This window comes from Pristiophorus japonicus, chromosome 1 (genome assembly GCF_044704955.1).
Source record: "Pristiophorus japonicus isolate sPriJap1 chromosome 1, sPriJap1.hap1, whole genome shotgun sequence".
Taxonomy (NCBI): Eukaryota; Metazoa; Chordata; class Chondrichthyes; family Pristiophoridae; genus Pristiophorus; species Pristiophorus japonicus.
This window is the reverse complement of record NC_091977.1, coordinates 449,902,824-449,929,124: the sequence shown is the minus strand read 5'-3', so window position 1 is coordinate 449,929,124 and position 26,301 is coordinate 449,902,824. Positions and strand designations below refer to the sequence as shown.

General features: G+C 42.3%; 1 protein-coding gene across 2 annotated transcripts; it reads left to right on the top strand.

Annotated features, from left to right (window-relative positions):
• Positions 1 to 4,947: 4,947 nt before the first annotated feature.
• impa1 (inositol monophosphatase 1) lies at positions 4,948 to 25,885 on the top strand. Of its 2 annotated transcripts, none has more exons than XM_070893265.1 (9): positions 4,948 to 5,005; positions 10,358 to 10,455; positions 13,545 to 13,678; positions 14,067 to 14,171; positions 14,399 to 14,444; positions 17,734 to 17,842; positions 20,135 to 20,243; positions 21,266 to 21,417; positions 23,566 to 25,885. In XM_070893265.1, the coding sequence occupies exons 2-9, from the start codon at positions 10,375 to 10,377 to the stop codon at positions 23,679 to 23,681; spliced, it is 852 nt and encodes a 283-aa protein (XP_070749366.1). In that variant the 5' UTR covers positions 4,948 to 5,005; positions 10,358 to 10,374; the 3' UTR covers positions 23,682 to 25,885. The 2 variants fall into 2 exon arrangements, with proteins under 2 accessions (XP_070749366.1, XP_070749375.1); XM_070893274.1 differs by lacking the exon at positions 4,948 to 5,005 and adding an exon at positions 5,062 to 5,084.
• The last annotated feature ends 416 nt before the right edge of the window (positions 25,886 to 26,301 follow it).

Sequence of the window (26,301 nt, the reverse complement as noted above, 5' to 3'; positions counted from 1 at the left end):
CAGGGGAAACATCCTCCATTCATTTACCCCATCAAGCCCTTTAGGAATTTTGTGTGTTTGTATATTGGGACAGATGGCCAAAAACATTGTCAAAGAGGTAAGTTTGAAAGAACGTCTTAAAGGAGGAGAGAGATGTAGAGAGAGGCACAGAGGTTTAAGGGTGAATTCCAAGGTTTAGGCCCTAGGCAGCTAAATGCAGGGCCACCAACGGTGGAATGAAGAAAATAGAGGATGTGCAGGAGACCAGAATTGGAGGAGCGTAGTGATCTTGGAGGGCTGGAAGAAATTATAGAGATAGGGAGGCGTGAGGCCATAAAGGATTTGAAAACAAGGATGAGAATTTTAAAATCGAGACATTGCCGGACCAGGAGCCAGTGTAGGTCACGACCACAGGGATGATGGGTGAACGGGACTTGGTGCAAGTTAGGAAATAGACAGCAGAGTTTTGGATAAGCTCAAGTTTATGGCAGATGTAAGGTGGGAGGCTGGCCAGGACAACATGGAAATAGTTGAGTCGAGAGGTAACAAAGGCCTGGATGAGTGTTTCAGCGGGGGTTGAGCTAAGGTAAAGCAGAGATGGGCGACGTTACAGAGGTGGAAGTCTTGGTGATGGAGAGGATTTAGCGTATATTTCCATTTCCTATTCCTTTTTCCAAAATGTAGCACTTCACATTTACCTGCATTTAATTGCATTTGCCACATATCTACCCACTCACTAATGGTTAAAGTATCAAAATTAAGCAACTAGGTTTTTGGATGTGATTGTTTTTTGAATGCTTGCTATATAGAATACATGTAAACATGTCAGACATGGCTGCAACATACATGTTTTATAGCTTCTGTGTGTGCTACACATTTTTTAACATTAGACTTTTTGTGCACATATGCTTTTACTTGAAACCTGTTTATCTTCTATTTATTTAAACATTTTGAGAGCCACCATCCATTCCTGATGTCACACTCTGTTCAGATGTGATTTGTTGGTGCTCAACCATAAAAAGTGTAATAAAACAAAGAAATTTGCATCTTAAAAGGGGTCTACCTCCTGAAACAGGCAAATGCTTTGGCTGGCCAGTGAATGTTGCAGTGTGTCTATTGTTGGGGCTCATGGGCGGTGTTTACTGATCCCATTTTGAGGCCATTACAGCCCCATTATGCTGATTTCGGCAGCTTGAAATCAACCTGAAAGTTTTATTTACTAATTTTACTTATTTTGAATTGCATTTAAATTTTTAGCTGTTCCATACTAGAAGATGTTTAAACTTGTCTATTTGGTATGTTAACTATGGGATAGCTTGAGTCAGTAACAGATTCATTAATTATTTCAATAGGTGATGTGTTTTATCTATTCTCTCATCGGCTGGTTAAGACAGTATATGTTTCAGCTGAGTAAGAAGAGCCAAAGATGTTTTATAAATACATTAAGAGCAAGAGGATAACTAAAGAAAGAGTAAGGTTTATTAGGGACCATAAAGGTAATCTGTGTGTGGAGGCGGAAGACGTGGGTATGGTTCTTAATGAATACTTTGAGTCTGTTTTCACAAAACAGAGGGGCGATGCAGACATCGCAATCAGGGAGTAGGAGTGTGAAATATTAGATGAAATAAACATAGTGAGAGAGGAAGTATTAAGGTGTTTAGCAGCTTTGAAAGCGGATAAATCCCCAGGCCCAGATGAAATGTATCCCAGGCTGTTAAGGAAAGCAAGAGAGGAAATAGCAAAGGCTCTGACCATTATTTTCAAATCCTCTTTGGCTACAAGTGAGGTGCCTGAAGACTGGAGAACTGCTAACATTGTACCGTTTTTTAAAAGGGGAGAAAGGGATAAACCGAGTACTTACAGGCCAGTCAGCCTAACCTTGGTGGTGGGAAAATTATTGGAAAAAATTCTAAGGGACAGAATAAATCTACATTTAGAAAGACACAGATTAATCAAGGACAGTCAGCATGGATTTGTTAAGGGAAAGTCATGTTTGACTAACTTGATTGTATTTTTTGAGGAGGTAACAAGGAGGGTCGATGAGGGTAGTGTGTTTGATGTAGTGTATATGGATTTTAGCAAGGCTTTTGATAAGGTCCCACATGGCAGACTGGTGGCGAAAGTAAAAGCCCATGGGATCTAAGGCAAAGTGGCAAGTTGGATCCAAAATTGGCTCAGAGGCAGGAAGCAAAGGGTAATGGTTGATGGGTGTTTTTGTGACTGAAAGGCTATTTCCAGTGGGGGTCCACAGGGCTTGGTACTAGACCCCTTGCTTTTTGTAGTATATATCAATGATTTAGACCTGCATGTAGGGGGTATGATTAAAATGTTTGCAGCTGATACAAACCTTGGCCATGTAGTTGATAACGAAGAAGAAAGCTGTAGACTGCAGGAAGATATTAGTGAACTGGTCAGGTGGGCAGAACAGTGGCAAATGGAATTTAATCTGGAGAAGTGTGAGGTAATGCATTTGGGGAGGGCTAATAAGGCAAGGCAATACACAATAAATGGTAGGTCACTGAGAAGTGTAGAGGAACAGAGGGACCTTGGAGTGCATGTCCACATATCCCTGAAGGTAGCAGGCCAGGTAGATAAGGTGGTTAAGGATGCATACGGGATATTGTAATGTATGCACCTGTGAGTATGCTCACAGGTTATTAGAGCTGTTGAGGTTGCAGCCCCTGTTCAACTATCTAAAGGGGCTGCTCCTGAAATTCTGGCTGCATTTCAGTCCCACACTCCTGATCTTTGGGCACCCTGTGCGGAGGGCAGCGGGTAGGTCCAAAGGCCTCCTTGTAGGACTGCTCCTGGGCACGGCCAAGGGTGCCATCAGCCGGTCCAGGCAGCGGGCGGTCGAGGGGGTCGTTCAACCTGACTGCCTGCCTCTCTTCCGTGCTTACATCTGGGCCAGGGTGTCCCTGGAGATGGAGCACGCGGTGTCCACCGGTACGCTCGCGGCCTTCCGGGAGAGGTGAGCGCCGGAGGGACTGGAGTGCATCGTTAACCCCGTCAACCAAATCTTAATTTGATTTTATATATTTTAAAGTTTAATTTGTTTTAATTGCCGGGTTTTAGTGTTCCCCCCCCCTTTTATAGGAGCTACTTGTAAAAATCATGATTTTAGTGCCCCAAAAAAAACCAACAAAAAAACCACAAAAAAGGGCCTGACGAATGTTTGGAGTGTCCCCCAGATCGGGGGGCACTTGATTTAATGTTTATGTTTGCCCCCAAAAAGAGTTGTAGAGCTGTTGGAGGCGTGGCCTGTTCATTTGGAGCAGAGAGCAGTGAGGGAAGGAGCTCTCTGCTTTTGCTCCTGCCTGAGGCCTTGAACCCTGAGAAACACCCCAGGAAGAGGAGGAAGGGGCCTACTACACATCCATCCATCCAGAGGGAGAGGAGGAGAGCAGAAAACAACAACTTTAATACTGCTAGAGAGAGTTGGAGAGAGGGGGAAATAACAACACCTCAAAAAAAAAACATCATCCATTAGAGCTGTTGAGTTGGGAGTGGCTTAGCCAGTCACGTGACATTCAAGACTCAATAAAACCCCAGCCAGTTGGGTTCAGGGGATCCACGACGAAGCAGGTGGTTGTGAGCCTAGTGGATGAACTGTAATGTGTAGTGTGATTGTTAAACCTTTGCTAATAAACCAACTAGTTCTTCATCGCAATGTGTTGCTCTTAATTCTTAAGCAAAGAACCCATGAAGCAAATACATTGCAGATACTTGACTTTATTAGCCGAGGCATAGATTATAAGAGCAGGGAGGTCATGCTTGAACTGTATAAAACACTAGTTAGGCCACAGTTAGAATAATGAAAGATGTGATTGCACTAGAGAGGGTACAGAGGAGATTTATGAGGATGTTGCTTGGACTGGAAAATTTTAGCTATGAGAAAAGAATGGATAGGCTGGGGTTGTTTTGTTTGGAACAGAGGACGTTGAGGGGAGACCTGATTGAGGTGTATAAAATTACGAGGGGCCTAGATAGAGTGGATAGGAAGGACCTATTTCCCTTAGCACAGGCATTACCAACCGGGGGCATAGATTTCAAGTAATTGGTTGGAGGTTTAGAGGGGATTTGAGAGGTAATGTTTTCACCCAGAGGGTGGTGGGGGTCTGGAACTCACTGCCTGAAAGGGTGGTAGAGGCAGAAACCCTTAAAAAGTACTTGAACATGCACTTGAAGTGCCGTAACGTACAAGACTACGGACCAAGAGCTGGAAAGTGGGATTAGGCTGGATAGCTCTTTGTCAGCCGACATGGACACGATGAGCTGAATGGCCGCCTTCTGTGCTATAAATTTCTATGCACAGAAGGAGGCCATTCAGCTGCAAGAGATCAGTGGTGGGTGAAAGGCCAGGTGAGTGTGGAATTTAGTTTTAGTAGGAATGACTGGGAAAAGAGTACTGAAATTTTTATTTATTTTACTGTATTTTGTTTAAATATTTTGCTAAATTTAGTTGATTTATACTTAGACATGGGGAGCAAAATGTTAAAGTTTGCTGATGACACAGAAGTCGAATGTTTAGCCACTGAGGTGGACTGAACACAGGTTAGTGGAATGGTCAGGCAAGTTGCAGATGCAATTTAATGTTGATTTTAAATTGTCATTGAGTTAGGGGGAAAGTGTTGGAGCATGGAATGCTTTGCCACAGAGATGGTTGAAGCATTGCATCTTTTAAGGGAAAATTTGCTAAATATTTGAACAGAGGAAAATACAAGTCTGTGGGAAGAGAGCAAGACAGTGGGATTAAATTTGGGATTGTGCCAGCAAAGAGCCACACAGAGAGGCTTCCTGTGTTGTAAGCCTCAATGATTCTAAAAATCATAAAGATTTGCCTGCGGCTTAATTCTCACAATGTGTCATCGGGATGTAGAGCTTGTCTGGGCTTTTGCTTCTGTTCCAAGAGCCAGTTTTCCTTTCCTCTCCCACTGCAGGTTTTTAAGACGGTCCCTTGGGTCTGCGCATGGGCAGTGGGTAGCTCCGGAAGAGCTTGTCGTGGGGGAGGAGAGGCTTGTTTCAGGTGAGTCGGAGCACAGGCTCTCGGTGCGCGCACAGGCCCGGTCCGATTCCCGGGGATGAATGGGTCTCAGTCCACGAAGGCAGGGCCTTTAGTCACCGGTGTCTGCGGTCCTTGTTGGGGTGATCTGATGGTTGCAGCATTCTCGGAACTGTAACTGACTCCACTGAAGGCCATTCGCAGCCTCCCCAGTGCTGCTCTGCTGTTTAGTTTAAAACGTCTGTTTGTCCTGGGATGGGGAGGAGGGAGTCAAAGGGTTGATTGAGAACTTTAGGCCCTTCCAGCCCATTCCTGCCAATGCACTTTGCATCCTGACCATTTTACCTCTGCTCCTGAGAGAGGTGAATGACCTTGACTCTCAAGAGAAAAATCTGAAATATTCTGGACACTAAAATCAGACGAGTAAAAATAATTTGAGATGGCTACCTCCAGTTCGTAATCTTGTATCCAAAGAAAAGACATTGCATTTATATAACAACTTTCACAATCTGAAGATGCCCTCAGAAGTGATTTACAGTCAATGACATACTTTTGAAATGTACTCACTGTTGTAATTTAGGGAAACACAACAGTTAGTTTGTGCATGGCAAGCTTCCACAAACAGCTATGGTATAAATAACCAGATGATTTGTTTTTAGTGATCTTGGTTGAGGAGTAAATGTTAGTCAGGACACCTCTTAGAATAATGTCATGGGATCTACGTCCTCCAGGAAGGCCAGACAGTCTTAGTTTAACATCTTGTCTGAAAGATGGTACTCCCTCAATAATGCACTGAAGTAACAGCTAGTGTATGTGCTCAAGTTTCTGCAATAGGTCTTGAACCCACAGCCTTCTGATTCAGAGTTAAGAGTGCAAGCACTGATCCAAGGCTGACACCTAAGTGACAGACATGCATTCACATGGATTACATTTGAAAACATTTCCCAACTGTAATGCTTGTGTCCCAACTCTCGGAAAGTCACCTTTCCCCCTCTGCCCCCCCCCCCCCCCCCCGGCAATCTTTGGTCCTCAATTTTCCCCTTTCTGGTTTTGTTTCACCAGAGTTCTGCAAATAAAATTGTTAAATGCAAAGAAATGCTACAAAGCATGTCAAATCTGATGCTACTGAAGTATTTACTTATTACAGAAAGACATGTTATGTTTTTTTCTGGACAAGCCTCTGCTTTTTTTCAGCTGAACATTTCATTATGATTATTGATTTAGCTAAGCATGAAATGTAAAAATGCAGATTAATTATTTCCAAAGAAAGAAAAAGTGAGTTACTAAAGGTCGGTTCCCTGACCTTGTATTTAGCAGAATTGACTGAAACTTCAAGTTGCACTTCAACGTGGTTGATGGTTAACCAGCAGACTGTAAACTTGTGACTTGCTTGAGATACCCCAGTGCAAAGTCTAGTACTGAATTCTCAGCAGGTAGTTTACACAGCTCCTATAGGTGTACAGTGAATGTACAGTGCATTTATGAACTTGGATGCTGCAGTGTGTGGAGTTGAGTGACCTGTTATATGTATTGTTATTGGCGGAGAGTGGAATCAGTTTCAAAAAAATTGTTTGCTCTGCTCCCATATCTGTTGACTGGGCAACTCTGGGTTATATACAATCTCAACAGCTCAAATACATGAATAGTCGACACACTTGCAAGCTGCACATCAAACTTTTAGCTGTAAGCATGTCTTTTTTTGTACAGGTAATGCAACCAACATCGACTGTATCTGCATCATGTCTTTGCAGATATCGCTGTGCACCACACTCTGTACTTTGCATTCATACATACTAATGCAATATTATTTGTGCTGCACTATACCATTTCTTCCACAAAGCGTGTAAGTATGGGGTAGGGCAACTGAGCAAATTCCCTGCAACACAACAGCTGTATACAAGTGCTAAACAAACTTTAGGAATGAGATCATAACGTGAGCAGGTCATAAAGTGATTTAGAGCAGTTCATTGGTGTGCCATTTTTGTGTTTTAGTTTAGTATTTAAGTCTCTTCTGACTTGTCTGTGTACTTTTATCCATCTGAAGTATAAGGTTAATAGGTAATGCAGAGTGAAATAAGTTAATGACTTAATTTGTATAATTATAGACTAAATTATGTGTACCCTCAAAATACAGAAATGGAGGCATAGCCAGTGGATTACTTTTGTTGAGGCCTGCAGTGCAGGAAGCTTTATTACTCAATACTAAAGCCAATGTAGAGATTTGCTAAAGTAGCTTGCAATGGAAGGAACGGTGGTTGGATTCATCAATATTAAAGTTACACAAGATGCTTAATATTGTGCAATATTGTATCAATAGAAATAATACAAAAGGGGAATGCACGAGGACAACAGTGTACCACAATCATTTAATTTAATTGTCTGCTTAGCTCATTACAGAAGTCCTTGGAAAGGGAGTAGGTACTGTGTAATACTGGGAAGGTCATCATCATAGGCGGTCCCTTGGAGTCGAGGATGACTTGCTTCCACACTAGAAATGAGTTCTCAGGTGACTGAAGAGTCTAATGCAGGACCTAAAGTCTCTGTCACATGTGGGGCAAACGATAGTTGAAGGAACAGGTGGGTGAGATGCCTCTGTTGCCACACGCTCCTTCCACTGTCGACGCTTGGCTTCAGCTTGCTCTCGGTGAAGAGACTTGGTGTTCAGCGCCTTCCCGGAGGATTTTCCTCCACTATGGGCGGTCTTGGGCCAGGGATTCCCAGGTGTCGGTGGGGATGTAAAATTTTTTCAAGGAGGCTTTGAAGGGTGCCCTTTGAAGCGTGTCCTCTGCCCACCTGGAGCTCGCTTGCCATGTCGGAGCTCCGAGTAGAGCGCTTGTTTTGGGAGTCTCATGTCAGGCATGCGGGCGATGTGACCCGTCCAGCGGAGCTGATTGAGCACAGTCATTGCTTTGATGCTGGATATATTGGCCTGAGCGAGGACACTGATATTGATGCACCTATCCTGCCAATGGATTTGCAGGATCTTGTGGAGGCAGCGTTGGTGGTATTTGTCCAGTGTTTTGAGGTGCCTGCTGTACATAGTCCATGTCTCTGAGCCATATAGGAGGGCGGGTATCACCACTGCTCTGTAGACCATGAGCTTGGTGCTGGATTTGAGGTCCTGGTCTTCAAACACTCTCTTCCTCCGGCGACCGAAGGCTGCATTGGCACACTGAAGGCAGTGTTGGACCTCGTCGCCGATATCTGCCCTTGTTGACAGTAGGCTCCCGAGGTATGGAAAATGGTCCACGTTGTCCAAGGCTTTGTCGTGGATTTTGATAACCGGGGGGCAGTGCTGTATGGCGGGGACAGGTTGGTAGAACACCTTTGTCTTACGGGTGTTTGGTGTAAGGCCCATGCTCTCGTACGCCTCGGTGAAGGTGTTGATGATGGCTTGGCGTTCAGCCTCTGAGTGTGCGCAGACGCAGGCGTCGTCTGCCTACCGTAGTTCGATGACTGAGGATGGATGACTTTGGATCTGGCCTGGAGGCGGCGGAGGTTGAACAGATTCCCGTTTGTCCTCTAATTTGGCTCCACTCCAGTGGGAAGCTTGTCGAGGGTGAGATTGAGCATTGCAGCAAGGAAGATCGAGAAGTGCGTTGGTGTGATGGCGCAGCCTTGCTTGGACCCGGTCCGAACGTGGAATGGGTCTGTGGTGGATCCGTTGATCAGGATCATGGCTTGCATGTCATCATGGAGCAGGCGGAGAATGGTGACAAACTTTTGAGGACAGCCGAATCTGAGGAGGACGCTCCATAATCACTCAGGTTGACAGAGTCGAAGAAGGCCATATACAGGGGTTGGTGCTGTTCCCTGCATTTCTCTTGTATCTGCCGTGCGGTAAAGATCATGTTCAATTGTGCCCCTTAGTGGGCGGAATCCGCATTGCGACTCTGGGAGAAGTTCTTTAGCCACAGGGAGAAGGCGATTGAGGAGGATTCTTGTGGTGACTTTCCCAGTGGTCGACAACAGGGAGATTCCTCTGTAGTTACCGCAGTCGGACTTGTCACCTTTCTTGAAGATGGTCACGATTACAGTGTCTCTGTGATCTCCTGGCATGATCTGCTCTTTCCAGACAAGAGAGATGAGGTCATGGATCCGTGCCAATAGTGCTTCTCCGCCATGTTTGAGTGCTTCGGGGATTCCATCTGCTCCTGATTACTACCTGTTCTTCAGTTGTTGGATGGCCTTTACAACCTCGTGCCAGGCTGGGGTTGTGCTGAGATGGTGGCGGGTGGCATGCTGTGGGATGGAGTCTACACTCACGTCGAAGACAGAATTTCGGTTGAGGAGATCCTCGAAGTGCTCCTTCCAGCGGACACTGACTGCCTCTCTGTCCTTGATGAGCACCTCTCCATTCTTGGTCAGTAGCGGGGTAGGGCCTTGAGTGCTTGGGTCGTAGGTCGTCTTAATTGCGCTGAAGAATCCTCACACATCGTGGTTGTCGGCTAGCTGCTGGATTTCTTGAGCTTTCTCCACCCACCATCTGTTCTTTAGGTCGCGGGTTTTCTGTTGGACCTCGGCCTTCAGACGTCTGTAGAGCTGCTTTCTTGCTCTCAAGTTGTGTTGCTGCTTCCAGTCCAAGAATGCCTTGCATTTGTGGCATATTAGCTCCTGGATCTCCTGGTCGTTCTTGTCGAACCAATCTTGGTGTTTCCTGGTCAAGTGACCGAGCGTCTCTTCATAGGTGCTGATTATGGAAGCCTTGAGGGTTGACTAGGCGCTGTGGACACTCTGGGTCACTGGGAGTCGTCAGGTTGGTAGCGAGACGCTGGCTGAATAGGGCATTCCTAGCAGGATCTTTGAGTGCACTGGCATTGATTTTCCTGCAGCATTATTTCTGTTGTCGTCGCTGTTTTGGGGCAATGTTGATGGTGATGACAGAGCGAGTTAGGCGGTAGTCCGTCCAGCAGTCGTCCGCTCCTGACATGGCACGGGTGATGCGCAAGCCCTGGCTCGGACGATGAAGTAGTCTAGCAGATGCCAGTGCTTGGAGCGAGGGTGTTGCCATGAAGCTTTATATTTGTCCTTCTGAAGGAACAGGGTATTAGTTATGACTAGGCCATGTTCTAAGCATTTCGTCAGGAGGGTGCTATTGGATTTGGCTTTCCCTACCCCCTCTGCCGATCGTACCTCCCCATAGGTGGAGCATATGTAACAGCCTGATCATTTGTGGTGCAGATTTTTTACTGTGGATCTTGCAGCACTGGTTCACATTTTGCAACATCTTGGTTCAGCTCCCACTTTTAAGGCCAATGTGAGTCTGCATTTATGACTTTCATCTTAGTGAGGATAAATAACTCTTTTCTTGAGCTGTTTTGAATCTACAGTGCATAGCAATTCTTTCAAATTTCTATTACTTTTTTTTTTACACAGGAATTCACAGTTGAAAGATGGCAAACGAATGTGCAGCATCAGATCCATGGCAAGATTGCATGGAAGTTGCTGTTGCTGTTGCCCAACAAGCTGGTGCAGTAAGTAAATAATAGGATTTGAATTGTGCATATTTTCTATGATCAGTAGATCTTGCTCACAACTTTTAAACTATCCAGGGCAGTTTGTTTTCTTCTAAAAGACTATTTTTAAATGTTCAGCTGAACAATTTAGTGCGATTAAAATCATTTTAAACCTGTGAGTATCTTTATTTCATCATATTTCTATCTCAAAACATGTACATAATCCTCATAAATGGCATCAAAATGTCCATTATTTTTTAATATGAAGATTAAGCATTTTATAAAATCAAAAATTGATTGACTTTCTTGTTCTGTGAGCACAGTCCTCTCTGTACCCAAATGGCTGCATGCTTGCTGAGGGAGGATCGATTTTTTTTTTTTTTCTTTCCTTCCCAGGAAATGTCATTTTCATTTTGGTCTTCCTCCATGCTTTCTCCAACTCAACTATTGTTCCCTTAGGGAGATTTCGCCTTTATGCATTCCCTTTGGCAGGAATGACTCCTGTTCAGAGTCAGCCTACCTGTCTCATAATTCCTTCCAGCACAATGGCTGCCTTTATCTTCAGTTTTATAAGCCAAGCGCCATGAGACATGATTTCTCAATCTCAAGGTTATAAAAAATTTCCTTTCTGGTAGCGGAACACAGATAATAGAAAAGTTTCCTTGTAGCATTGCTTGATGTGCTAGAAACTTAACGCATTCACTCTTCCTTATTACTAGAAAAATCACACATGGTCCAAAAACAGCACGTGAAATTTACTTATCTCAAACCTACCAAATGGAATACAGAATTTAAAATCTCATCTGTGAAAGGGTATGACTTTCTCATGAATCACTGGCAATTTGAAAATCAAGCTGCACGTTCGTTGTATATTGATTAACACATAGCCTTGGTATGTCTCTTGGTATGATTATAACTGGGGGTTCTGAGGGATTGATGGCCCCAAAAATTACTAGTCTGTAAACTTAATCGAAATACATTGGCAAATAAAATTAGTGGATACCATTCATCATCATAGGCAGTCCCTCGGAATCGAGGAAGAATTGCTTCCACTCTAAAAATGAGTTCTTAGGTGACTGAACAGTCCAATACGGGAATTACAGTCTCAGTCACAGGTGGGACAGACAGTCGTTGAAGGAAAGGGTGGGTGGGACTGGTTTACCACACGCTCCTTCCGCTGCCTGCACTTGATTTCTGCATGCTCTTAGCGATAGAACTCGAGGTGCTCAGCGCCCTCCCGGATGCACTTTCTCCACTTAGGGCAGTCTTTGGCCAGGGACTCCCAGGTGTCAGTGGGGACGTTGCATTTTTATCGAGGAGGCTTTGAGGGTGTCCTTGAAACATTTCTTCTGGCCACCTTGCGCTCGTTTGCCGTGAAGGAGTTCCGAGTAGAGCGCTTGCTTTGGGAGTCTTGTGTCAGACATGCAAACAGTGTGGCCCGCCCAACGGAGCTGATCGAGTGTGGTCAGTGCTTCGATGTTGGATGTTGGCCTGGTCGAGGACGGTAACGTTGGTGCGACTGTCCTCCCAGGGGCTGCAATACCAATTAACAGTGTCACAGGAATCAAGAGTCATCCGTCCCACTGATTATAGGGTGTTACTGCTGTGCACTGCAGAACACATCCTTTGCGTTCTCTCTGCCATTTTTTCTCCATAAAAAATTCTATTCATAAACCGGTTTCCTTTTAATTTATAACTGTAATATGCAAAATTTGAACATGCATTATTATATATGAAATTGTAAATTTTCTACACATGAAGGAGGTTTGCATAACTGGCTCACAAGTTGGGGTCTATTACAAGGGGGCATAGTTTCAAGGTGGTTGGTGGAAGGATTTGAGGGGGGGCTTCTTTACGCAGAGGGTTGTGGGGATCTGGAACTTGCTGCCTGGAAGAGTGGTGGATGCAGAAACCCTCACCACTTTTAAGAGATGATTGGATGGGCACTTAAAGTGCAGTAACCTGCAGGGTTACGGACCTAGAGCTGGTAATTGGGATTAGATTGGATGACCTTTTGTTGGATGGCGCAGATATAATGCTAAGTACTGCAGAGAATAGAATACGGCCAGGGAGATGATCTGGACTAATTTCGATCACCTGGATGGGTTGGAGAGGAATTTTCCCAGATTTTTTCTCCCTAAATTGGCCTGGGTTTTTATCTGGTTTTTGCCTCTCCCAGGAGATCACATGGCTCCGGTTAGGGTGGAATGTAGAATGTTTCATCAGTATAAGGGGTGTTGCAGTTGTGTGAGGCGGACTGGTTGGGCTGGGTGCTCTTTGCCTTTTTGTCATTGTTCATAAGTTTATATGTAACCTTTAGTGCTGCTGATCAAGGGCCGTTTGGCTCTTTGTCGGCCGGCGCGGACACAATGGGCCGAAATGGCCTCCTTCTGCGCGGTAAATTTCTATGTTTCTAAGTTGCAGCCTCTCACTCACTGATTAAACAGCATTTAAGACTTTACATGCAGTGTGGTTCATACATATCCTGTCTTCTCTTGGATTCAGAAATGTACTTTGAATGAAAGTATCTACTTTTAAATATATAAATTTACAGAAGTACCTGACTCTGTAATCTAGATTACAATGTGCAAGGAATATGATACCACAGTTATTGCTGTGATGATTAGTTGATTACGGTATTTATCACTCATAGTGGCAGTAGTGCACCTACATTTTGTTTAGCCATTTGCTGTTATTTCTTTGGAATAGCAAGACAAACATTGTATTCAGTTGAGTATTTGAAATTTAAAAAAATCTAAACTGTCATTTGAACAAGTGTTGGTTCATTCAGAATGACTTTGCTAAGTTGTGCTAGGTTTAGTTTATCTCTCTTCCTATTTATTTTATCCAAATTTTTAATTTTTCAAACTTTTAGTCAATATAATGCTGAGGCAAAAATATGAATATAAAGCAATAAATACCTAAAAGATTAATTGGAGGGGGAAAGGGAAGGAGTTGACATTTTTATTCTCAATATATTTCAATATTTTACATCCTCAAAGAGATTGAAAGGCAAATTCTTGTTTCCATTAGGAAATAATGGGGATAAAGGTATGCGACAGCTCCATGGGATTCTGTAAATTTAAAAACACTAATTTTCTTTGCAGGTTATTTGTGAAGCTTTGAAAAAAGAACAGATTGTTCAGATTAAAAGTTCTCCTGTAGACCTGGTGACCGAGACTGATCAAAATGTAGAAAAAATGATTCTATGCACCCTAAAGGAAAAATTTCCTTCTCACAGGTAAAGGATTATTGTATTCATTTGAGTATGAAGTGTAATTCTGGGCATTGCTGCACCATATTAATGTAACACAAAAATGTGCTCGTCAAGTTTTCAAATAAAAACAGAAAATGCTGGAAATACTCAGCATGTCAGGCAGCATCTGTGGATATAAAAACAAACTTAATGTTTTTGGTCGATGACCTTTTATCAGAACTGGAAAAGGTTAGAGATGTAACAGGTTTTAAGCAAGAACAGAGGCAGGGGAGGGAAGAACAAAAGGGAAGGTCTGTGATAGGGTGGAAGACAGGAGAGATTAAATGACGAGAGGTGATGGTTTCCTTTTCTAGGAACTACAAAATGGTTAACTTAAGAACTTTAATGTCTTACTGTAACTTATTTATTTCAGTTTTATTGGTGAAGAGTCGGTTGCAGATGGAGCAGCAAGTGTATTAACAGACAATCCCACATGGATAATTGATCCCATTGATGGGACCACTAATTTTGTCCACAGGTATGCTTTTTGGCTGGAAAAGGCTTCATGTTTATGGATAAATGTATACTGTATCAGCTGTGTCGATCTATTACATTGAAGCTTACGGAGTGTCTTCCGAGTATTGTTCTGTATTTCTAACTAACAAAGTTTTAAAACTAAATATTTAAAAGAAACTTCAAGATGCTTGGTATGAAATTAACAGAAGTGGATATTGTTCATTCAACTCGGGCAATTTTGTTTTATAGGTTTCCCTTTGTAGCAGTTTCTATTGGCTTTTCTGTGAATAAACAGGTAATGCAAGTATTTCATACAGAATTACATTTTTAGTTCTGAATATATTTTCTTGCATTAGATAATTTAACATTAGGAAGCAATGTGAGAATTGTAAAAAATGAGAATGTTGTAAAGTATGTGCTACTGGGCAGGAGTTGTATGTTAGTCTTAAGAATATTGAACTGACATTCAATTTTACTCCTCTTGGGGTTTACCTGCTGCCGACCTACATTAGCTCCCGGTCCAACAACAACTCATTTAAAATTTTAATCCTCATTTTCAAATTCCTCAATGGCCTCGCTCCATTCTACCTCCGCAACCTCTAAATACCTCCAGTCCTGCAACCTTTTTTAATAATTCATTGGAAAAAGGTATAGTGCCAGAGGACTTGAAAGATAGCTAACATACCATCTATATTTAAGAAAGGAGATAGAACATGTCCAAGGAACTATAGACCAGTCAGCTTAATATCAGTGGTAAGAAAAATAATGCAATCCCTACTAAATAGAAGAACATCTAAAAGCAAAAAATCTAATAATGAATAGTTAGCCTGGACTTCAAAAGGAAAAGTCTTGCTTGACCAACCTCATTAAATTTTTTGAAGCGGTAACAGAGAATAGACAAGGGTAATGTAGTGGATGTAATTTATCCAGATTTTTAAAAGGCCTTTGATAAGGTACCACATAATAGACGAATGAATAAGGTCAGAGAACGTGGAGTCAGGGGACAAGAATGGATAGCTAGCTGGCTTCAGGACAGAAAGTAGAGAGTAGGAGTAAAGGGTAGCTATTCACAGTGGTAGTAGGTGGGTAGTGGTGTTCCACAAGGATCAGTGCTGGGACCACTGTTGTTCACAATTTATATTAATGATTTAGACATTGAAATCAAAAGCACAATTTCTAAATTTGCTGATGACATGACATTGAGGAGGATAGTTAATACTGAGGAGGACAGGAAGATATTAATAAACTTTCAGAATGGGACTATAATTGGCAAATGAAATTCAACACAGATAAATGTGAGGTATTACATTTTGGTAGGAAGAATAGGGAGGTCATTTATTGGAGGGAGGCTTCGTTTTTTGGCGCAGACAGCAAGCTCCACCCCACCCCCGAGGTGACTGAACATGCTGCGCGGCGCCAAATTCAAATTATACATCGGGGAAACTTTGGTAAATTATTTCTGGCCTAGAAAAACGGGTGTAACTCTGGCAATAGGGGTAGAGGAGCAAAGGGATCTCTGAGTACAAACACACAAATCACTAAAAGTAGCGACACAGTTTAACAAGGCCATGAAAAAGCAAACCAGGCACAAGAGTTTATTTCTAGAGGGTTAGAATTGAAAAGTAGTGAAGCTATGCTAAACTTGAATCGAACCTTGGTTAGACCACACTTGAAGTACTGTGTACAATTCTGGTTGCTATATTGTAAAAAGGATATATCCTCTCTTTTTCTCTCTCTCTATTTCCCCCCCCCCTTACGAATTGGAGTCTTGTGACTTCTCCCCTTCTCTCTCTCCCTGCCCCCCCCCACTCATTGCAGTCTTCAGTGCAGAAGGCACCTTGCGCCCCGGGTTCCAACCCTTCTGATCGGCACCTCGCTCGCTCTCCCTCCCTCCCTCCCCCCCCCCCCTCCCCCCAAACGGCTTGTTTTGTAGCCGAACCCCAAGCCCCTGTGTGGGGCCGATTCTGCCAGTCAAAGCTACGACCCTCCAGCCCTGCTTCAAGACGCTCGGCGGTGGTGTGTGAGTGAGTTTAAAAAAATAAAATTAGAGAACTGAAATCCAACAAATTTACACTTCTACATTGACATGTAAAAAAAAAAGTTGAACTTTATTATTGATTTTGACAGTGCTCTTGACTCTCCAAAATTTTCGATTTAAAAACAATGGCGTCTTTCAGCGCAGATTTGTGAATGTGCGCTGGTTTTTTTAACTCGCCAGAAGATTTTTTGGGAGTGGCCAGATACGCCGACCTAAGAGAGAGAAAATTGCCAAACTGCGAACAATTGAAAAAGCCGGCACAGACATGAGGAAAAAAAACTTGCTTAGAAAAATCGTAACTAAATCAGTTACGCCGGCGCAGATCGTAAGGGGAAACTTTGAAAAAAATAAATACGGCAAAAAGAAACTCGTGCCAAAAAATCGGTGCAAATGAATGGGGAAAATTGAGCCCACTAGTGTTTCCACTTGTGGGAAAGAACATAATTAGAGGCCATCAATATAAGATAGTCAACAAGAAATCAAATAGAGAATTCAGAAGAAACTTCTTTTCTCAGAGCGGTGAGAATGTGGAACTCACTACCATAGGGTGTAGTTGAGGCAAATAGTACAGGTGCAACGTCCCGAATCCAGAACGCCGAAATTGTCCAAAAAACAGATATTTTGCACATAGCTGGTAGAGTCGTCCAGAGTCTGTAATTATTGTCTGTAAACCGGACATTTTTGAGGCAAAACTCACAATCTAGCACGGATTAGGTCAAGAATTCCGGATTTCAGACAAGAAAATCAAGTCTGAAATCCAGAATCCTCGACCGAATCCATGCCAGATTTCGGGTTTCGCCGGATTTCGGACCTCGCTGCTCAAAACCTGGCACGGATTCAGTCAAGATTCCGGATTTCAGATTATTGATTTTCTTGTCTGAAATCTGGACAAAACGAAAAACCGGAACGGATTCGGTCCCAAGGATTCCGGACGTTGTACCTGTATCGATACATTTAAGGGGAGGCTAGATAATCATATGAGGAAGAAGAGAATAGAGGGTTATCCTGATAGAGTTAAATGAGGAAAGATGGTAGGAGGCTTGTGTGGTGCATGGACTCGTTGGACCGAATGGCTTGTTTCTGTGCTGTATATCCTATGTTTTTTAAAAAAAAACGCTCCATGAACTCTGCATTTCTCCAACTCTTGTTCTCTTGTGCATCCTCCACTTCCTTTGCCCCACCATTGGCGGCCGTGCCTTCAGCCATTTAGGCCCTAAGCTCTAGAATTCCCTCCCCATACCGCTTTGCCTACCCACCTCTCTCCACCATTTTAAGAGGCTGCCTAAAACCTACCTCTTTGACCAAGCGTTTGGCCACCAGCCCTAATGTCTCCTTCTTTGGCTCGGTGTCAATTTTTGTATGTTTACACTCCTGTGAAGTGCCTTGGGGTGTTTTACTATGTTAAAACCACTATATAAATGCAAGTTGTTGTTGTTGAATTGTGTCTCCATATTTGTTTCTTCAGTTGAACACTGGCAGTTGTAACAAATGAAGCTAATGTATTTTCTAGTGCACTGAGTATCTCATTTTCTTATATTGCATTTAGAGTGAAATTGGTGTTGTATATAGCTGTGTGGAGGACAAGATGTACACAGCTCGAAGAGGGCAAGGTGCATTTTGCAATGGGCAACGATTGAAAGTATCTGGACAAGAAGGTGAGTTGCTTTGTGGTCGCGAGGATGGTAAATTAGCAGGGCATCTTTGGGCTTTGGTAAGTATTTACAAAGAAAGTGTTCGAGGCTCCCTCATTTTGGAGGCTTCAAAAATGAAACTGGAGATACAAATATCCACATGTGGTGTTAAGTTAGATGGTGAAGAGAGAGTGTGAATAAGTTAGTTATGATCAGTGATCTTCAGCAAATTCAAAAATTCTGCCCATATAGCAAATTTTACTATCCAGTTAAAGTATGAGCCGTCATAATTTTAATTAAATGATAAATAAAAGTACTTTCAACAATTAATTTGTTGTTTTAAAAAAAAAAATGCTCATTAGAATTAGGGCACTAATTTTGAATTAGTGCCCTAGATTTGTTTTGGGCTCTGTCTACTAGATCACATTAAAGGCAACTGATACATAACAGTCTGTAGTCAGATAAGGTGCTTCTTCATGTGGCGTTTTGGGGATGCAAAAAACATTTTTTCATTTGAAAATCTTCAATCTCCACATAGACCAGAAAACTGGAAGGATGGTTGTCTGCCTGTACAATGGTACATGGCATGTTTGGGGCAGGGTGGGGGATGGATGTAATTGTTTTCATAGTCTAATCTGCCATAGATATACATTCATTTTTTTTTTTAATTACAGACTTTTATGAACATTTATTGAATTGGACTAATTCGTCTGTGTAGATATAAATGTTCTTGTTCTCCCTCCACAATGCATAATGACTGTAATATAACTTCTCTGGCAATAGTTGACCTTGTGTAATGCTCCTGTGAAGCGCCTTGGGACATTTCATTACATTAAAGGTGCTATATAAATACAAGTTGTTGTTGCAGCACAGTTTTCGATTTCTAAGCACTTATGTGAGCATACCTTCAATCCCAAATGGAAATTTATTTCAAGTGGACCACCTCTGAAACCATTCTGTTTGAAAGAAATGAAACCTTGCATTTATATCGGACTTTACACGTTCTCTGGAGGTTCCAAAGCATTTCTCAGCCAATTAATTACTTTTGAAGTGTAGTGTATCCTAGAATTCCCTATCTAACAACCCCACTATGGGAACACCATCATTACAAGAACTGTAGCAATTGAAATAGAAAGTTCACCAACATCTCAGGGCAGCAAGGGATGAGCAACAGATGTGGCTTTGTCAGCATCACCCACATCTCAAGGACCTATTTTTAAAGAAGTCACTGTTATGTAGGCAAGCACAGCATTCAATTTGCACATGGCAAGGTCCCACGAACAGTATTATGATAAATGACCAGTTAATCCAGAGCCTTACATTATATCTGAAAGATAACCCCTCCAACAAAGCAGCACTGCTTCAGTACTGCAATGAAGTGGCTGTGGCTTTTGAGTAAATTAATAGCAATATTCACTTTTTTAGTTTTCCCCAATTTCTCCCCTCCCTGCAATTGCTTTTGTTTTTCCAGTTTTCTGTTGCTGCGGTATGACTCCATGGATACAGGCAACTCTCCAGTAACTTGCACAAGTGGCCAGTCTTCATGTGCAACCTTAGACAGTGAGTGTCGGCAAGCTGTTTTGACAACTGAAAACATTACAGCCCAACCCAGTCAGATTGTCACCTGATGTTGGTAATCAGTTTTCTTTCCCTAGCACAGGGATGTTGAGACCAATTTCAGATCTTCAACACAGCATGCAACAGGGACATGGGGATCCTGTATGGCTTAGTGCTTCATTAGATGATGTCTTTATCCATTCGGCCAATAGAGGAGCTGATTTTACAATTTCTCATCAGCATTTACTGAACTTCATCCAAAAATTGATAAACCTGTCAACTCATGATTTTTGAGTCTTGGGAGGTTTGGTTGCTTGTAAACTCTCTTCCCCCCCGCCCCCCACCCCCAGCCCCCACCAAAAAAAACTAACATGTAAAGAATCTAATCATCCACAAGGGAATTGGAGAGTATTATATGTTGTAATCTAAGAAGTACTCTTCTTTTCGTATGTCAATTTTCCAGTATTGATGTCTCATCGCCGAGAGCATGCAGAAATCAAGTGTAGGCAGCGGAAAGAGCGTGCGGCAAACCAGTCCCACCCACCCTTTCTCTCAAGGACTATCTGTCCCACCTGTGGCGGGGATTGTGGTTCTCGTATTGGACTATTCAGTCACCTAAGGACTCATTTTTAGAGTGGAAGCAAGTCTTCCTCGATTCCGAGGGATTGCCTATGATGATTGATGCATGATTTGCAGTTAGATATCCTTGCCTTGCCATTGTATGTGGTTGAATAATTGTTTGTCCATTAAATGTTCTAGATATAAGCAAAGCTCTTATAGTAACTGAGCTTGGGTCTATTCGCACACCAGAAATTGTAAAGACGGTTCTTTCAAACATGGAAAAACTAATTTCTATTCCGAGCCATGGGTAAGTATCTGAACTTTCACAAATGACATATGAAATTTACTTTTTTTTGTATGTGGACTGTTGTTCATTCAGATAATGCTGTCGCTGTAATAGTCAACGTGCATACATTTATTTGCTCAAGATTCCTTCTAGGATGAACTGAGTAGTTTCACTTCTTGGACCTAGACTCGTGGGGTGCAAGTCTCCTCTGTCTACTGACTGTAAAAGTCCTATTTGGAATGTGTTTCAGCAGTCTCAAATTCAATATTTTAGGCATAGATTAAAAATAATTGGGTAGAGAGAATCAGTATCTCAGGAAAAATTGAGTAGGTGACATCAAACTTAGCGTTTAAAAATCTTCAGGCTGTAAGAGTGATGTTAGAAGGTCTATAGTTTTGACTCTGGGGAAAACTGAGCTGGAGCAGAGAACAAAGTCATTGATATGAAGAACTGAGTGGGAGAGAGAATGGAATCGTGAGTTGGTGAAGAAAGTCCCAAGAATGAGCTAGAGTAGGAACAAAGTCTGGGATCTGATATCAACATTGAGGATACATGTGGAGAGGAAGGCATATTTGGAATTTTGGAGGCAAGTGGGGATGACTGGGTGGAGGCTGTTGAAAGGGGAAGAAGATTGAGACTAGAGGTAAAACAAAAGATCATCTGTCTGCTGACTTTTTGTATGTGTCCTGTTCAGGAGTGTGCAGAAGGTATCTGAGGTGTGAATCTTTGATAAAGGAACAGTGTTCAAATCCTGGACAGACTTGGGCTTTACAGATTTGGAAGTTTTCGGAGGCAGGTTTAACAAAAGTTGATGTAGGAATTCAATTTGACATCAGAGTTGTTGTTGAGGTCAATAATGGCCTTGGATTAAAAAGGACTAAGGTGGGTTCATCAAAGGGAGGAGGTGGCAAGTGTTGGTTGAACTTGTAAGATGTCAAGAAATTGTATTTGAAGAATTAAGGGAAGATGTTCCATCACTTCACTTAATGTGGAAAACATCAAAATTGCACTGAGGAGAATAATACTTTGTGAATATGTTTCAGAATTCGAGCTCTGGGAACTGCAGCTGTAAACATGTGCATGGTGGCAACCGGTGGTGCAGACGCCTACTATGAGATGGGAATTCACTGCTGGGATATGGCAGCAGCCGCAGTCATTGTTACTGAGGCTGGTGGTGTTGTGCTGGATATATCAGGTAGTTTTGAGTCATGAATTCGCTGTTTTGTATATTTTCTAGTATATTTTCAGATCATGGTTTTTCTGGTAAAAGCAAACTCCTTGAATAGATTCAAATTTTAAAAAAAAGATTACTTTCAGATTTAAAAGCAATGCACACATTTGTTAAATTTAGATAAAATACCAAATTCTTTGCACATCTTCAGATGATACTATTCAGCCAGATTTGGTCAAACCAGTGCTTAAAATTTACAAAATGGTTTCTCAATATGTACATTTAATTTCCAATCCTTAGCATTAAAGTACATTCTGCACATGGCAGGCATAAAGCTAAATCCTTTGAACTGCTATTAAATGGTGGCATGTTCCCCTCCCTTTCAAAACTGCAGTCATCAGTCCCTCCTCAAAAAAATATACCCCTCTATCTTTGCAAACTACCGCGCGGTTTCCAATCTCCCTTTCCTCTCAAGTCATTGAATGTATTGTCCCATATAAAATCCATGCCCATCTTTCCTACGATGCCCAGTTTGAAATTCTGTCATCAAGTTCTGACCCTCGCAAAATACCAATACCTAATCAAAGTCACATGACATCTCTGTGATGTAACCATAGTGTATTATCCCTCCTCGTCCTCCCTGCAGCCTTTTGGCACAATCACATTCCTCCATTGCCCAGTGGGACTGTTCCTGCTTTATTCCACTTTTAAGTTTACGATCATAGAAAAAGCATCGCTAACAATGGCATCTCTTCCTGCCCCTGCACTATTACCTCCACAATCCCCCAATTAACTATCCGGGTCCTGCTCCTCTTCTTCTTGTCGCTCCTTGGCGACATCACAAGCTCTCATGCTGATGACACCCAGCTCTACCTCACCACTACCTCTGCTGCATCTGTGTTGTCGGCCTGCTCATCAAACATCCAGTCTTGGATTTGCCGCAATTTCCCACAGTTAAATATTGGAAAAACTGTAGTCATCATCTGCAGCTCATGCCACAAACTCTGTACCCTTGCCGCCAATTCAATCCCCCTCCTTGGCCACTGTCTCAGGCTGAACCTGACTACTCACAACCACTGTTTCCTATTCAACCCCAAGCTGAGGTTTGAAACCCATATCCCCCCGGTCACAAAAGAAACCCTATTTCAACTTCCATAACATCATCCACCATTGCCCCTATCTTGGTCTATTTGCTGCTGAAAACCTTCATTGATGCCTTTCTCACCTCCAGTCTTGTCTATTCCAATGCTTTCCTGGATGGCCTCCTATCCTCCGACCTCCGTAAGCTTTACCTCATCCAAAACCCTGCTGCATGTATCCTATTCCACAGCAAGTCATGCTCACTCATTGCTCCTGTCCTTGCTGACCTGCAATAGTTCCAGGTCTCCCAATGCCTCAGATTTAAAATTCTCATCCTCATGTTTCCTTTGCTCCACAATTGGCAGCCATGATATCAACTGTCTAGGTCCCACCCTCTGCAATTCCCTTCCTAAACTCCTCTGCCTCCTTTCCTACCTCCCTTCTCCTTTAAGAGCCTTTTAAAAACTCATCTCTGTGAGCAAACTTCTGGTCATTCCTCCTAACATCTGACTGTTTGGCTCAGCATCTACTTTTTTCACAGTGCCTCTATTAAGTGCCTCGGGATGTTTTTCTGTTAAAAGTGCTATATAATTGCAAGTTGTTGCTAGTGTAATGCATTCGACAAAAGATCTATTGTCTGAGGGAATTGCAGAGGGTAGGGCCTAGACAGCTGATATCATGGCTGCTAACTCTGGGGCAAAGGAATGAAGGGGGCTGCACAAGGCTCCAGAACCAGGAATGGAAAGTTCAGGAGAGGGAAGGGGAGGTGTAGAATTGGAGGAGATTAGAGAGAAAGACGGGGGCAAATCCATGAAGGGATTTAAACATGAGAATTTTAAATGAGGCATTGGGAGACCTGGAACTATTGTAGGTCAGCGAGGACGGGAGCAATGGATGAGCATGACTTGATGTGGGCTAGGATAGGGGCAGCAGGGTTCTGTAGAACTAAGTTAAAGCTTTTATTTCCATTCATAATTTTTGTATGTCTTTAAAGGTTGACACAAAATATCCTTTAAAATTAGAATACATTTAATTGTAAGAACACTCTGATATCCCTCCTTTTGTCATTAACATTTTATTTTCTTCTTTTAGGAGGACCATTTGATCTGATGTCACGCAGAGTGATTGCTGCAAGCAGCAGAGCCATTGCAGAGAGAATAGCACAAGAAGTGCAGATAATCCCTTATCAGAGGGATGATCAGGAGTAATGAAAAAATGTATTTCTCAATACAGTTTATTATATTTACTCCAGTTTAAATAGGTTTCCACTATTTTATTTGCAAAAGTACTGGGAATATATCTGAACTCATTAAGTGAAAATAGTGAAATGGTCAGGTCAAGTTCAGTATCTGATGCAGAAATGCCAACTCATGCGAATTTATTGCGAGAGACGAGATTTCGAAGCAAAATTAAGCCTCACCCCTGATCTTGCAATGGGACCGTCAATCTCTCGATTTTTTTTTTCTCCCCTCGCAAAGCTGGACGCTTGTGATGTCAGTAATCGCTTAGTGACAGCCAAATGCACTTCCTATCTGGGAGCAAAGGTCAGGGAAGAACCAGATGGTCTGTCCACGGGGGAGGATAGTGGTGAGTCCACCGGTTCTGGGAGCCGCTGCTTTCACCGAACTCATGTGCGCAGTTTAACTGCTATGATGTTTCAACAATGGTGCGAAATGCCACACCATGTGGGTGAATGAAGGGCAGTTCCAGTCTCAAGTTAAAAATACTACACACAGGCTCATTGCCCGAGTGTCCATCAGAGCCGCTACCACAGCAACCCTGCAAACAAAAACTGCATGCGTGCAACCAGCATTCATTTTGTAACTCAGCTGACTTCAAATTAAGTTTAATTGCTCTGGCCTCAACCAATTTATAATTTTATTTTCATTCTTTGAAACAACAGCGATTGGGGTAATCAATAATTAATCTAGATTACCCATTTACAATTATCAAAGAAATCGCAAGTGAACTGGACTGGACTTAATGGGAACAAATTCATTTGTGTAAATATTGTGTTTCAGTTTAAAGTCTCTGGGGTGGAAATTGTTACCGCCCATTTTGAGGCGTTAATGCAGGTGGAGTGGTAAGTATAGCAACTTGAAAAAGTTTGCGCCTCCCGCTGAGAAATTTATTGGAATCGGGCCAAGAGCTGACGGGGGCGTTAAATCAGCCATTGCACACTTGACCTGGTTGGCGTGGGGGTGGGGCACTAACGAAAATGCTCGCGTTAAATTCTAGAATTCATTGCGCATACTCTAAAGTTCAATTTGAAATCCCGGGAAAAGCCGAGTCTTAAAGGCGCGGCACAGTAATGCACCCATTAAAGTTTTCAAAATCACTTGTTTTCCAGCTTTACTGTTATGTCTGTCTGCCGCTGCAAACTCGGAGGCTCACGCATTGTGCTCTGTATAAACGTTGCACTGACTGACCTCCGAGAGAAGCGCTTCCTCATCCCTTTAAGTAGCCACCAGTTAACGATTGTGGAAAGCTGTACCGACTGTTTATTCAGGCGTGATTAATGGCGGTCGCTAAATGAGGCGGCCGGATGGAATTTAGCGAGCGGGCGCTAGCGCACTCGTTGCACCCGACTGATGGTCAGCAGCCAGGTGCTAGCGTTTCACGCCCCAGTTAACCCTCAACTGAATTTTTGGCGAGTCGCTAAAAGCTGCGCGCCCGGTCACTAAGCTATTACGCACACTATAACGTTCCTCCTTGCCGCTAACTTGAGGCGCTAGACAACCGAATTTCCACCCCGCTGTGTTTTAGATACATTTTTAATTAAATCAAATAAAGGACGAACAAACCTCGTGTAAGAGCGTAAGCATAGCTGTTATTTTACTGTTATCAACAGGAAAAAAAACAGTTTACATGTGCTCGCCTTTTTTAAGGGGTACAACTGCAGTAATAAAGGTATGTAGAAATGTCATCCCAATCACTGTCATCTTAACCTAAACTTAGATGCATAGCAACGTAATGATAACAGGAAGGATTTTAAAAAAGTTTTTGGCAAAGTATTTTCAGATGCAGTAATGTAGTTTTTGTAAAGAGCTGTGACCTGTTAGAGATTAAATAAAGCGACTAATGAGGTTTATAAACCAACTGTCAATCTATTGGTTTATGTTTGAGAAAAAAATAGTAACGCATGATTTTTATACCAAATTTCTTGATTTATGAGATGGTGAGGTTGGCATTACTGCTGATGTATATTGCGCTTGTAGTATGAGCAGTGTTGATGAAAACTATAACTTTCACCAATATTTTACAATAAAAGAATTATCTGCTTCTGCAAAAGCTGATCAGAAGTTGATGTATTTAAGTGATGCAGCCAGGATTTGTACCATTACTACCAGTGGTCTGTGTGGGCACTTTGTTGGTAGCTATATGGTTATGGTATATAAACACACATTCCTTACTTGTTTTGATATTTAATGAATGGAAATGAGTGTATAAATTAAATGTGAAGTGTAATATGGGAGTAGAGTTTCTGCTTTGAGCGCAATCGGCGATTGCTCCCGTTTTGAGAAGTATTTTTTATTCTCGCAAGTGTCTGCTCATTTGCATACCGGCAAACCCAAATTCTACCATGAACCAGTGCAATCAGGCAGTGTTTTAGAACATAATTTTTTAAAAAAGCTTTAAATAATATACCATGATATATTTGAGTGGTAACTTGTTGCAATTTGATTAATATAGCTGAAAATGGGTTTATCGCATAAGCGTTTTAATCAGAGTGTCTAGTCCACCACTGAGTAACCCAATTTTAAATGATTGAAAATGACTTAAAAAAACATAGAATCATTTGCTAGTTATATTGGGGTACAGTAGTCA